The sequence below is a fragment of the Rhinopithecus roxellana genome, chromosome 9 (assembly GCF_007565055.1).
Source record: "Rhinopithecus roxellana isolate Shanxi Qingling chromosome 9, ASM756505v1, whole genome shotgun sequence".
Classification (NCBI taxonomy): domain Eukaryota; kingdom Metazoa; phylum Chordata; class Mammalia; order Primates; family Cercopithecidae; genus Rhinopithecus; species Rhinopithecus roxellana.
Window position 1 is genome coordinate 122180421 of NC_044557.1, and position 15437 is coordinate 122195857.

Below are 15437 nucleotides of genomic sequence, written 5' to 3' on the forward strand. Positions count from 1 at the left end.
AATCTGAATGTTTAATTAAAATTCCAGTAGATGGCTTTCTTAGTACTTTAACAAATTAAAAACAAATTTTAATTTAAAATATTTTAGAAATTTTACTTAATACATCTATTTAATGAAGGCTGCTTTTTTTTTTTTTTTTGAGATGGAGTCTTGCTCTGCCACCCAGGCTGGAGTGCAGTGGCCGGCTCTCAGCTCACTGCAAGCTCCGCCTCCCGGGTTCACGCCATTCTCCTGTCTCAGCCTCCCGAGTAGCTGGGACTACAGGCGCCTGCCTCGTCGCCCGGCTAGTTTTTTGTATTTTTTAGTAGAGACGGGGTTTCATCGTATTAGCCAGGATGGTCTCGATCTCCTGACCTCATGATCCGCCCGTCTCGGCCTCCCAAAGTGCTGGGATTACAGGCTTGAGCCACCGCGCCCGGCCATGAAGGCTGCTTTTAAGAACTTTAAATCCTCACATAAACACCACCACCTGCAAAGTATTATTATCAACTTTTTCAACAAAATGCCTGCTATGTATAAGCTACTGAAAGGAGACAAAAATTAATAAAATGTGTCCCTCCTCTTAGATATCTGTAATCTAGGAAAATGAACACATCCTTTTCAGACACTAAACTCCATAAGAAAAAGCATCAGATCTATCTTATTTACCACCACATCCTCAGAATGTAGGACAGTGCCTGACACATAATAGATGCTCAGGGTTTATAGTCAGTGAGTAAGTGAAGAAATGAGTGAGCAAATATCTCTTAAAAAGAATGGACTTTTAGAGTTAACAAGCAGTGATGTGTTATTCAGTAGGCAAATACATTTCTTTCCTAATTTCGTAATTCAATTTTCCCTGCTTCCTACTATGACTAGATGTTGGTTGGTGATAGTTTATATGATTCAGTTATTTGGTTGGTTGATTTAAAACAGTGAAATATCCTACAAACCTGCAGTTTGTCCTGCTATCCTCTAGGTGGAGATCCTTTATAATTTTGGTCAAAATGTGTGTGTGTGTATACATATTTAGATGGAATGGCCCCTTACCATTATTACATGCGATTTTTAGAATTGCCATCCAAGGTTTTTTTTTCCATGCCGAGTCCTGTTTTACTTTGGATGCATTTCAGAAATAAAGTCACTTTTTTTGTTAGAAGTTAGTGGAGTTAGAAAGTCAGATGGGGTAAATGTTATTTATTCAATTCCTTATTTTTGGAATTTTAAAAAGCACAGAAATAAATAATATGAAGAATAGAGAAAGTTTCTATGAATTCAGGGAGGAAGAAAAATCGTTTGTGAATAACAGCATTCAGTTCACTTATAGCCTCATGATTTTTTTTTTTTGAAATAGTTGTCTTTCCTAAGTTTCTTCATTGATTCCATTGCCCTGCTGTGTATAATTTAACATTTGTTTGGATGTGTAGGGTAGCCTGTGTAGTCAGAATTTTCAGACCTAATAATGAACATTGTATGAACTCTCTCTGAGGATTCTTTTGGGCATTAGTTCTTACCTTGACAGTCAGATAAAATTAAGGACTTGGGGAGTAGATTTCTGATAAACCAGAATAATGTCTTAAAAAAAAACTTTATATAAAGAAACGGTAGCAATCGCCTTATGGGTACACCTTTATATATTTTAATAGTAATATGGACAAGTTAGGCCCTCCACTTCGAACGGGAAGACTTGTGCAAAGGTTGTATGACAGTGATACAAAATCAGACAGTGCCATCAAAAGACATGAGTTCTTACCTATTTACAAGTAAGTATTTGTAATTCAGTTTGGTTAATATTTTTCAGATATTTCCTTAAAAGCTTTATGTAATGGAATAATGTAAGTTTTACTGTCCTATACTTAAAAAAAAGTTTAATAATTTCTAAGCCAAAATGTGTTGAATAATCTAGGATTTAAAACATTTTGATTTTTAGTAAGCATTTCTGTTGTACTAAATAAAACTGTTTTTAGATTATACATTTATTCCATTAAATATTAATTTTTGGAGATTTTAAATTGCAGTCTCATTTAATTGTTTTTTATGAAGTCTTTTTAGTAGTAATTAGGATTTTTTAAATAATAGTTTTAAAAAGTAGAGTTTGGGAAAAATAATGTCTCGTACAGTTTATAATATTGTTAGATTATATTTTAGATAAGCATACTGTGAACTATTATAAAAAGCCCGGGAAAAGAAAAGATTTTAGGAAACTTTCAATCCAAGGGTCCTTAGTCTTTTTGTTAGATGGTTGTAAATTCCACCTACAACCGGGAAAGAGTATGACACTGCCAAAGAGTCAAACTCGGGAAAGAGTATGACACAGCCAGTTTTGACTTGGCTGGCTGAAAAGAGTGTGTGGCAATGGCAGTTGCTTTGAAACTCTACAGCATGAGCTTTCAAGGTTTACTAATTTGGGTCTCAATTCTAGCCCACATTTTAAGTATGATTTTAGGACCTAAAAATTAATTTACCTATTAATGGTGGAAAATGTTAAACAGAGTAACTTAGTTAACTTTTCAACCAACACCTACTACAGCAGTCTGCTCAGTATATATGTATGAAAAGTAATAATAAATTCAACTAGGTAAATAAAAATAGGAGAAGTCTTTAAGATACTAGCAGCAGCCATTTGCTGTTTTTAAGTAGTTAGTGATAAATCTTAGCAGGTAGAGTTTGTGCCGTGAGCCGTTTTTCATTTTGCTGATTCTGCTGTCAGAACCCTCTGATGCAGATCTCACAGTAACAGTGACTAGCAGTAAGATGGATTAAGTAGAATTCCAAAAATAAACCTTCTTAATTATTAATGAGAGTTGTAACAGGTAGATTCTAGATACAGAGTTAAGAGTAATGCTTTGCAGATTCTGAACAGAAAGAAAAATTTGTGGACTGTGTAAGAATGGGGCAAGATGTTTTAAGTGATCAAGGCCATTCTAGATGTTACTAAAAATAAATGACAGGTATTTAATATTGGTAGCTATTAATGATGATAATCTCTTATATTTTCCTCTAAATATAAACATTTTGAACAACCTCAAGTTACCCATATGGTGACATTATGTGTATATATTCATGGATGTGTTTGTATTGTTTGTATATTTCATTCACTTAAGATGATTCTATAGCCCCCCCCCAAAAAAGAGTGTTCTTCCTATTAAAATTCCATTCTTTGACAGTGATTCCCTAGAGATTGAATTTCTAGAAAGAGACTCTAGTAGTTCTACAACATCCCAAAAGAGGCTATACACAAGAGTAGAGTAAACCTCATGAATGAACTTGGAGTGTGCATTTGAAGAGGTGCAGGGCATTCCATTCATGCACCAAAGTGATTCTTTGCTTGTTGAAGTTTAGAAGTAATTTAAAGAAGTAACCATGCAAAGCAACCACTTTGAATGACAGCATTGTATATTGAATATAAGTTCTGTAATATAGCCCACTGAAGTTCAAGTACTGCTGTAGCCACATAGTAGCCTCACAATTTATATAATCTCTTTGAACATGCTTCCACTTTAAAATGGGAATAATATCTTCTGAGATTTGGGGGACATTAAGTAAGGCATGTGTAGTACCTGGCTTCATATTTGTCTTGTAGTGGTTGTTTGAAAAATAGTGGATGTTATTACCTTCATGTATTTTGGAAGCAGCTATTTACAATTTTAGGGTACTCTCTCCTACTTTGCCATGCAAGTAGAGTAAGAAGAATTTCCACTGAAGAACCTCAAATCTGGAGGTATTTTTTTAAAGTATTCTACTGTTCATATAGCACAACACTGCTCACCTGTGAAATTTAACGATTTGGTTAAAGCTCTATAGAGAGGAAGGGAACTATGCTTTAATGAACGTCTAAATCCTAGCTTTGGAACATACTAGCAGTGTCACCTTGGGTAAGTTACTTAGGGGTTCTTTGCCTCATTTGTCTTATCTGTAAATGGAGTTATTAATGCTACCTATTTCATAGGATTATTAGGATAAATAAATTTCTATGGACAAAATAGTTAGAATTGTACTTGACATGGAGTAAGCACTATTATACAAATGTTAACTTGTAGTGGCAATAACAGTAGTGATAGTATTAACATCAACTATCTAAATATTTATATGAATTGTACTTTTTATCTCATAACCTTTCTATAAGTGATCATTTTATAAACAATGAGACTCAGACTTACTGTCACGACACTGTAAGTAGCATTGGCATTTGAATCTAAATTCATTTGAATTCCCAAGCCTCTACTTTTAGTGTTATATCATCATCATTTAGCTTTCTAAACCTTCTTTGATTCTTAAAGTTTCAAAATGGAGACTCATGGATGATCCAACCAGAAGTCCCTCTGATTTCGGATAGCCCAGGCTGTGCAGTTGGTAAAATTAAATCTTTAAAGGGAATATTATATTAACTCATTTATTTTAGTTGCTGCTTTTTAGAACTTTCATAAATTGAGTATTATTATTTAATGTGACTAGCAAAAAATTCTTTTTTTAACTACATCGTGTATGCTTAGAATAATAATGAAACTTGTGTGTTTATTTAACAGTTATCCATAACCATTTATCAGAATATATGTTTTGAGGGAAATATAAATTTAAACTGTTTTTAAAAATGTGTCTTTCAGAATGATTACCTTATAAATTTCATGTAAAGCATATATACATATTTTAGTTGATTTTATTTACTATCAGAATAGTGTTAGTAAGTGCAAAATGCTTTGGTTTATCTTTAATATTAACTGCTATTTGCTTTCAGATTTAAAATAATTATTGGGACTTTAATCTTTTGAACTTCTCTGAAGCTTCTAAGTATTCTTTCTAATCATGTGAGTAGGTAATTTGAGAAATGCATGCTCACTGTTCAATACTTTTCCATTATTTTTTCTCTTTTTCATAGAGCTAATGTCAAACCTCGAAATTCCACACCGCCTAGTTTGGCAAGAAATCCTGCCCCAGGTGTGCTTACAAACAAAAGAAAAACGTATACTGAGAGCTACATAGCCAGGTATGTTTAGCTCTGCTATCCTAATAACTAAAATAAAAATGAGTATATGATAGTTTTCCAAGGACCATATACAAAAGTAAGTAACAAGCTATTTGTAGAAAACCTGATTTTTTTTTCTTTTAATATGGCTTTTAAGATGTACACCTCTGATGGATTTGGGCAAAGTAAACTGAAAACCTTCCGTAAAGGATTAACCATTCTACATGCCACTAAGAACATATGTGATTTATGGGAGGAGGTCAGAATATACACATTAATAAGAGTTGGGAAGAAGTTCCAAACTTCATGGATGACTTTGAGGGGCTTAAGACTTCAGTGGAGGAGGTAACTGCAGATGTGCTGGCAAAATAGCAAAAGAATTAGAATCACAAGGGAAGCCTGCAGATGTCATTGAACTGCTGCAATCTCACGATAAAACTGGAATGGATGAGGAGTTGTGATGACTCACGCCTGTAATCCCAGCACTTTGAGAGACTGAGGCAGGTGGATCATCTGAGGTGAGACTAGCCTGGCCAACATGGTGAAACCCTGTTTCTACTAAAAATACAAAAATTAGCAGGGCATGGTGCACGCCTGTAATCCCAGCTACTTGGGAGGCCAAAGCAGGAGAATTGCTTGAACCTGGGAGGCGGAGGTTGGAGTGAGCTGAGATGGGGCCACTGCACTACAGCCTCGGTGACAGAGCGTGACTCCATCTCAAAAAAAAAAAAAAAAAAAAAAAAAAATAGTTTCTTGATACGGAATCTACTCCTGGCAAAGATGCTGTCAACATCGTTGAAATAACAAAGGATTTAGAATATTTCATAAACTTAGTTGATAAGGCAACAGCAAAGTTTGAGACAGTTGACTCCAATTTCAAAAGAAATTCTGTGGGTAAAATGTTATCAAATAGCATCACATGCTACAGAGAAATGATTCATGAAAGGAAGTCAATCGATGTGGCACACTTCATTGTTTTATTTTAAGAAATTACCACAGCCACCCCAACCTTCAGCAGGCACCATCCTTGATCAGTCAGCAGGAATCAACATTGAGGCAAGACCCTCTACTTGCAGAGTTTACAACTCCCTGAAAACTCAGATGATTGTTGGAATCTTTTAGCAGTAAAGTATTTTTAAATTGTGTACATGTATACATTGTTGTTTTAGACATAATACTGTTGCACACTTTAATAGACTACAGTATAATGCGAAATTGTATATGTACTGAGAAATCAAACAAATTCATGTAATTTGCTTTATTGCAATATTTGCATTTTAGCAATGGTCTGGAACCAAACCTGCAGTGTCTCTAAGGTATGCCTCTACATACCTTCTTTATAACATAAAAACTTTAATATCATGCAGCTGTCTTGTACAGCTATCTGTTCTCCTCAAAATTAATGTATAAATTTAGTGAAATTTTCAAATGAAATTCACGCATCTTGACAAGTTGTTTTCAAAATGTATACAAAGCACAAAAGCCTAATATTAGCCAGGACAAGTTAAAGAGAAAAATGTGTGAATGATGTATGAAGCCACAGTAATTAAGATGTGATACTGATTCAAGAATAGACAAACAGAACTCTATCAGAATGGGGTGGTAAGCAAGAGATCCCAGCCTCATAAGTAACTGGAAATTTGCCACATTTCAGAACTAGCAGTACAGATTTGGGAAGTGGGAGTGCTGGGCCTATTGGACATCCGTCCATATGTAGAGAAAAACTTTCTACCTCATGTCAGGTATAAAAAAATCAGTTACATGTGAACTAAATTAGGCCTAAATGCAGAAAGGAAGGCTATCCAGATTTTATAATAAAGCAGAAGAAAGTCTCATTTTCATCTGACTTAGGAAAGGATTTCTTGAATAATTTAGTGAATGCAAATTGTATGGCAAAAGATTGATATATTTGATCCTATTTAAAGGAAAACGAGTGCTGTAAATAGCTCCATGGATAGAATGAAATAGCATGATAGCTTGAGAGAGAATACTTACTATATACATAAATCAACAAATTATTATCTAGGAATTGTGGGGAATTTTTACAAATAAAGTTTTAAAAAACTCATACAGTAGAAAATGCCTTTGGGTTTTGGTGGAAGTAGGGGATAGGGAATAGTCAATTCACAGTAGGAGAAATCCGAATGGCAAAAATAACACAAACATGTGAAAAGATATTCAGCCTTACAAGCAATCAGGAAATGTACATTATATCAGTGGTAGGCTACCATCCATTTCACTCTCATCAGGTTAGCAAAACCAAAAAACTCTTGACAGTACGAATTGTGTTAGAAAATGTAAGACATCAAGAAACCTCATATACTACTATTGAGACTATAGATTTGCCAGCCACTATGTAAAGAAATTAGGCAATATCTAGTTAGGTGGAAGTTTTGATATTTATTAATATTGGTAGGTGTGTTGAGTTCCTTGAGTGTGTATACTCTAACACTGAAATGACCTTTTATTTTTTGAAATAGTTCTTACATGTATTGTTGACAATAAAGCTGATGTATTTCCCCTTGGTACTCTTTCTTGATTGGGGTTATGTCTTCTAATTCATTAGTGGGTCTTCTTTGTGGTTTAAATAAATTATGCTTATGCTATAAATTTGCTCTCAGTATCTAAGGTTATATTTCTTGATGCAGGACATTTAGCCTTATTTTTGTCTCTTTTAGATCCCTAGTGCCTTTTATTAGAAAGTTCAGTGTTCATTTGTTTGTTTGTTTTTGTCACTCCTAAATTGCTTGTATGAAAGATGCACTCAAACTGGGGAGCACCTAGAATTCTTCGATAACTACCTCTGTGGATGTAAAAAGAAATTTATTTTTTCCAGCAGTGTCATGCTTATAATTGTCCTAGCAATGAAGAGTTCCTTTTCTGGGGACTTTAAATTAAGTATCATGTTCTCAGAAGAACACATGCCAGGAGGGAATGTAAACATATTTCTGTAGGAATCAAATAGCTCTTCTTCCAATTAACTATTTCATCAGTAGAATCTGGATTTCTTTAATGACTGACATTTGTGATAAAACCTTTATAATCTCAAGCTTTTTGCTCTAAAATGTTGTTACGGTGTATAGTTCATCTAGCATCTATTTTACCTTTATTACTGTTTTGTTAGTAGATAATAGAGACCTCCCTGTGAGGGCATGCATAAGAGTTTATTATTTATTGCATCACAATAAGTTAATATCATTAAATAATAAAATTAAAGTAAATACTAGAGGCATCACCTCACAGTCCTTGTGACCAAGGAGAGAGACTTGAAACCTAAGGATCTCTTATCTTTCTTCAGGGTTAGGTTCTAGTTTTCTCTTTAGAGATGGGTTTGCAGAAAGGACATCATAAATGTTCATTCTGCTCCCAGTGTAGTAAATTCCTAGCAGGAAGAACAGATGGAAAGTGATGTGGTTTGGATTTGTGTCCCTGCTCAAATCTCATGTCAAATTGTAACCCTCAATGTTGGAGGAGGGGCCTGGTGGTAGGTGATTGGATCATGGGGTTGGACTTCCCCATTGCTGTTCTTGTGGTAGTGAGTTCTCACCATATCTGATGGTTTAAAACTGTGTAGTACCTGCCCCTTCTCTTTTTTTCTTCTGCTCCCACCATGTAAGACATGCTTGCTTCCCCTTTACCTTCTGCTGCTGTGACTTTAATTTTCCTGAGACCTCCCCAACCAAGCTTTCTGTACAGCCTGCAGAACTGTGAGTCAGTTAAACCTCTTTTCTTTATAAATTACCCAGTCTCAGGTAGTTCTTTATAGCAATGTGAGAACACACTAATACAGAAAGCGTGGCTGCATTTAGTCATGATAAATTCTCATAACACAGATAAATATAATGTTAAAGAAAAAAATGTTAGAATTATAGTATTTACTAACAAGGATTTTTTTAAAAAATTTGAACTAGAGGAATATTAAAAATGAGATTAAACAGGATAATTGTTAAATTTATGCCCTGTTTATCCAGGGTTATGGGTTGAAAACTACTGATATGATCTTTATCTTTTCATTTTTTTGTTACTTTTTTAGGCCAGATGGAGACTGTGCATCTTCCCTTAATGGTGGAAATATTAAAGGGATTGAAGGAAATTCACCTGGAAACTTACCAAAATTCTGCCATGAATGTGGGACTAAATACCCTGTAGAATGGGCCAAGTTTTGCTGTGAATGTGGCATTCGAAGAATGATTCTATGAATAGAATCTCAAAAAAAAAAAAAAAAAAAAGCCAAGTTCAGAGTTTATGATTATTGCTGCTTGGACAGCTAGAGCACATCCTTTACTTTGTGCTAAAAATACTCAAAATACCATTTCCAGTAATTTTGGAGCGTCATCTTTTGGCTATATAATGTGTGTGTGTTTATATGTGTATATATACTGTATATAATAAATATCTGATACCCCAGATTGTGTCATTCAAGGAAATATTCACTTAACTGTCAGAAAATAATTTCAGATGGAACAATTAATTTAGGTGTTACTTTTCTGTTGTTGTTAAAGCACATTAAGTACATTTCCACAAACTCTCATACTCTAGTGCTTAGCCCTTCAGGCTTTAGGATAATTATAACTTTCAGCAAAAAATTTGAATAAACATTTGTATTATTGGTGCCTATCTTCAGATAGTATCATAGTAGGATAGATGCTGGGAGTTTTGTAATGGAAGAGAATGGTTTTAGCTACCATTAGGTATGTAAGGTCACTCCTGTAGAGCATGTCAACAAATTATTTTATAAATCCTAAAAACTAAGAGAAAAAAATCCTCTGTTATGTAATGTAAACATCCTACTCGTTTTGTAAAAATGTAATTATGCAATTTCCTTTTCAAAAACACAGGACTAAAAATACAAATCTATCTTATTCTATTTATAACAGACTTTTTTTTTACTTCTGTATGCGTTGAACATATTTTTTTACTTCCAATTGTTTCTAGATTTCACTTTTTTCTTCCTTTTCCATAACCCATGAAGATAGTTTTAATTTGCTAGTTCATTTTTGCTGTATTTGAAAATGAATTATTTAATATAGAAGGCACTGAATTCCCTGCAAAATCTTACATGTTTAAAAACATGTAATTGTATCTGAATTTAGAATAAATTATGCTAATGCATCTTAAAACAAATAACCTCACCTAATCATAATAGTTGTGGTAACCTAATCATTAGTGCAGAGCATGCAGATAAAAAATATTTGAAATTTTTTTTTCTTGGAAGTAAATGTAGTTATGAGTAGGTTAAGAGAATATCTAATTTTCCTACTCATATTTTCATCTTTAGCGTTTAATGTTGAAACACCATTCACATCACAATAAGGAACCACTGAAAATGTATTGTTTTAATGCATAACTGACATCTAATTAAACATACACCCAAATTTAATTATTTTTTCTCTTTAACCTGATCACAACACAGCTCTTAATCATTGTCACTTTCAGTATAGCATAGTAGTTAGTAGTAGATTTCCTTGATGGCAGTAATTCTATAGTAATTTCTATTCAATCAAACCTAAGAGAGCTTTGATCTTACTGTAAAGGTACAAACAATTTTTTTATATAATTCCTAGCTTTTTATTTATGATTCTGATCAACTATAAGACACAATGTAAAGATTTCTGGCTTATAATTTCTCTAAAACTTATTAGCTTTGTTTAGTTTGGGCAGGAGTTATAAACTTAATAGGAATTGTCATTTTACTTACAGTTTCTTTCCTGATTAGTTATTTTTTTCCCCTCAGTTATCTTTATTCAGTCATATTGGTCAAAACAAGCAAATAGTCCATCAACTAAAATAAGCTGTAATGAATTTAGAAGATGAATGCACATTTTAGATTTCCATTTAAATCGCTTGTGTTACAAATCGTCCGAAGAACTTAAAACTTGTTTTTTTTTTTTAAGTATTTTTTTAAAACCATAATGTTTTTGTCTGTTCAAAGAAAGGTTAGATAAATACTTGGCACACATTTGTTTCTCACTGAATTTTACAGTAGTAAATAAATGTTATAATGTACCATATGGAGATGAGTTAGTAAGAAATCATCTAGTTCCAGAGCCCAGAGATTATAAACAGTAGGTGAAATAGATTTATGACTTACGAAATATGTTGTGACAATATATTTTAATGCATTTTTACATTACTTGCATATTCTCACATTGATTTGTGCAATAGTTCAGTTTTAAAAACTTCCTGTGCATCATGTATTTTATTTTTATTTATTTTCACAAGTATTTGACACTATGGTAGAATAAAAGATGATTGTAAGATTAAAAGTAAATATTGCTTGTGTATTCTGAAATGTGTTAGGTTGAAAAAGTAAGATGATTGTGGTGACTATTATTTCTTGTCCACTATGTTTGTTTTTTTTTGTTTTTTCACCAATAATGTCTTCATATTTAAACCTATTCAATAAAGACATGAAGCATAAAAATGCTAGTTCGTATTCACTGATGTCTTTTAGTCGTACATAGAAAGATAGGAACCCAACGAAATATAAATACAATATTTGAAGTCAAAAATACAGATTTTTACAAATAAAAAGTAGCTCTTCATTGGCTGTATTCTTATGCCATCAGCTTTTTAAAATGTATTACCATTTTATTGAAGTGTTTTCTGACATCAAAGTATTAGAAATGTTTTTGTTACAAGTATTTTAAGGCATTATTTTCATAGACAATATATTTAACAATCAAACATTTGTGATGTCAAGGTTAATAGGAAACATGGACATTTCTAGTTAAGAACTATACAGTTTAATGGCAAAAGTTATCTGTGATGAATATTTAGTATTTTAGACCATCATATTTAAAATTAAAAAGGAATTTAGTGAAAATTTCAGATTAGACATGTTTAATTCTTTTCCTTAGGTTAGAGGTGAACACTTAACCATGAGTAGAAACTCTGGAGATGAAAAAATATTAGAAAACATAGATAACAAAGAATCATCAGAATGCTTGGGTATTTATTTTCATTGAATGTGTATGTATTTTACATGGTATTTTTTAATATTGAGATAGGTTGATTTTTTTTCAAATGACTATTATTAAATAGAACTGTGGATAAATTAAAGCCACAATAAATTTTATTTTCATTTAGAAAAATTTCAGTTAAATGTTACTCTGCTCCGTTTTTTAAGCACAGTTTTACTTAGCTTGTATGTGAATTGCTTTTTAGCCACTAGAGGGTGCATTTGGATAATTATTTCATAATATTACTGGCCTATTATTTTTAAAGGCCTCTCAGCAATATACATATGATTTTTTGACGACACGAAATTACAGAGATTTATAAGGGTAGTTTTCTTTGTTTTGTTGTGATTTTAATAATGTGTTTATATCTTAGAAATTTGGCCCAGCTCTACTGGGGCACCAGGATTGCAGTAATTGTTAGAGATATTTAATAATTACACTTCACCATATTTTGTTAGCAAAATTATGCGTCTCAAGCATGTCACTTATGGACATTACATGGGTTAGTAAATACTCCTTGAAATATTACTTTAATATTTCATCTTAGTTCTACCACAGTTTAGTAGGTTATAGTCTCATTTAAGATAAGGATCTTTTTTCCCCCAATCCTCTGGTCTAATTTAACATTACCTAACACATGAGAGTATGATCTATTTAAATAGGAAGCTAATAAGTGGTTAGACCAACTACTGTAAGGTGCACAAAGCTAAAGTTTTGTACTTACCATTGAACAACGCTTTTATGTGCTCTTTCTGGTTATGCAATGATGGGGATCAAGAGAATAAGAAGTGATTAAGTGTCTACCCTCAAGTTGATACAATTCACTTGGAGAAACTGATACCTAAACAGACAATTAGAACGTGGGACAAAAATAAGTGATTTATTTTAATGGAACTTTTGTTTATCATGAAGGTACCAACAAAGTGTGGCAGAAATATTAAAGAGGGAGCTTCTTAGAACCATAAATTATACAGCTGACCATGTCCCATTTTTCTTTTCTTCCTTGTGCCAATGCTTGGGAGGAAACCAGAGTATGAACAAGAACTATTTTACCTTTTAGTGGAGAAAGGACAGTTTGCAGTGGAAAGAACGTGTATGTGGTCCGTTTGATCTGTAAAATGTGAACTGGTTCTGTAATTCTGAGGACTGAGGAAAAGAGATGTTGAGTAAAAGTTACTGATAACTCCAGCTGTTCAGTCTTACCTCACTTTTTCCTCTCTTTCTTTCTCTGCCCAAATACCTCTACTTCTGTGCCTACTTTGAATTTGCAACAGTGAGGCTGGGGATAGGAGACAGCCAGTAGTGCTGAGTACTGTCAAGTACACTTAACAGTGAAATCCTGGTTTTTACTCATCAAATAAGAAATCTTAAATTATCATAAAACTGAAAACCTGAGGCGTTAAGATGAATGCCCTTATGTGCTGATGGTGGAAATATAAATTGATCATAATTTTTGAAAAGGTCAACTAAATTTACGTTAAAAGCCTTCAAAACATTTGTGCTTCATAACCTAGTAATTTTATTTCTAAGACACACTTAGGGAAATAATCTGAATATAGGAAAATATTTTTGCAAAACATGATAAATAATATTGTATAGTGGTAAAATTGAAGAAATTGGCTATTATAGCAATTTTAAATAATTTTAATGGCATAACAAGTTGTTTTATTGCTAAGATAAAAATTTTCAAATAATGTTTGTATATAAAATATTCCAATTACATAAAAAAGTGCATAGACAAAAGACTAGAAATATATTTCTCAATATATTGTGCTTATTTCTACCAAAGGATATTTGGTAAGTTATCTTTTATATTTTGTATATTGTCAATTTTTAAAATAAATGCACATTACCATTATAATTTTTAACAAGCAAAAAGGTTTCTGTTTTTCAAAGTTAATCATGTTCATCTGCCAATATTTAATCTGAAACTGCCACCTTTTACATTGTTTTCTAATGTTCACAAATGTCTTGTGATCTAGTTAAGCTAGTTTGTTTTTATAATAGCTGTATTGCTGAAAGTGGTCTATCAATTATAGGTATAATTTTAATGAAATTATTTTTCCTAAATGTCATTCAAGAGGACATTCTATATTTTAAACTTTTAAACTTTTATTTTTTGCTTTCAGTAAGAATTTTGCACATTTTAAAAATTGCAATTTTCAGGATGTGTAAGAAAAATATTTTTCTAATACTGAAATAAGCATGTCTTTGGTATAGAAATCACACCCTATGTGTGATCTTTAACTAAAAAAACTGATCAAGACCTATGATCTAATATGATAAACAAAACTATTCTTTGCCCATCCATCTGTCCCCTTTCATAGCCCCATTCTGGGACTTTAGAATATAGTTCTGTACATATCTCCATATCTACAAAGAATTAAGATGCCATATATGTTCAGAAGTTATATATGGTAGAGAATTAATTGGCTTATCCTTGACACATAATACAAAACACCAAAAGCAATATAAATACAGGACAAGCAAAATAGAGCATTGTCATTAAGGCCAAATAGTAGAAAAACAATCACATCGTTTAAGTTTGATGCATTGGAAACAAAGTAACTTTATAATTATTATGTAAACAGTTTGCAAAGCTCAAAAGGTAACAGCACAGAGCCATAAATTTGATAAGGTACTTTAAAGATAGCAATCAGCCGGGCGCGGTGGCTCAAGCCTGTAATCCCAGCACTTTGGGAGGCCAAGACGGGCGGATCACGAGGTCAGGAGATCGAGACCATCCTGGCTAACACGGGGAAACCCCGTCTCTACTAAAAAATACAAAAAACTAGCCGGGCGAGGTGGCGGCGCCTGTAGTCCCAGCCACTCGGGAGGCTGAGGCAGGAGAATGGCGTAAACCAGGGAGGCGGAGCTTGCAGTGAGCTGAGGTCCAGCCACTGCGCTCCAGCCTGGGCGACAGAGCAAGACTCCGTCTCAATAAATAAATAATACATAAATAAATAAATAAATAAATAAATACATAAAGCAATCAAACACATAAAAATACCAACTACAAAAAAAAAAAAAAAAAAAAAGAACTGTAAAAGTAGTAACCATAAAAATAGGGAGTAATGTATGCATTCTTTCTAGATAGTCTTTCATTTTCCAAAGGAAAGCCTTCTATAAAAATATAAAATTACAAATATATATATATATATGAAAGCTGTCATCAAAGTTCAAATCTCTACAAAGAGAATGTTTTTCCTCAAGTTAGTAAACTTTGGATTCATACATTTTCTAGAGAAGCAATTACAATCTTCATGCTATATATAGGAAGAAAACTAGCTTTTAATTATGTTTGTCCACTCTTTTATTCAATAAACATTTAATGACTATTGTGTGACACTGCTTTAGGTGCTAGGGATGTAGAAATAAATCAGAAGCAATCATTAGCTCTGGAGAACTAAACCTAATGGAACTGCATCTATCACTGGCAACCTTAAAATTACCTCCCTTTGTACTTAAGTTGAAGCTCAACTTCAAACTCTGACATGCTTGGCATCTTGTTGAAAACAAATAACGATCTACTT

General features: G+C 32.9%; 1 protein-coding gene across 2 annotated transcripts in view; it reads left to right on the forward strand.

The window, feature by feature from the left end:
• Positions 1-11366, forward strand: part of ZC2HC1A (zinc finger C2HC-type containing 1A) — a 54126-nt gene extending 42760 nt beyond the window's left edge. The window contains exons 8-10 of one of the 2 annotated variants that reach the window (XM_010367765.2): positions 1626-1742; positions 4856-4963; positions 8976-11366. In XM_010367765.2, coding sequence (XP_010366067.1) covers positions 1626-1742; positions 4856-4963; positions 8976-9141 — 391 coding nt within the window. In that variant the 3' untranslated portion in view covers positions 9142-11366. The remainder of the gene's footprint in view (positions 1-1625; positions 1743-4855; positions 4964-8975) is intronic. The other variant, XM_010367767.2, reaches the window with a different exon arrangement.
• Positions 11367-15437: the final 4071 nt, after the last annotated feature.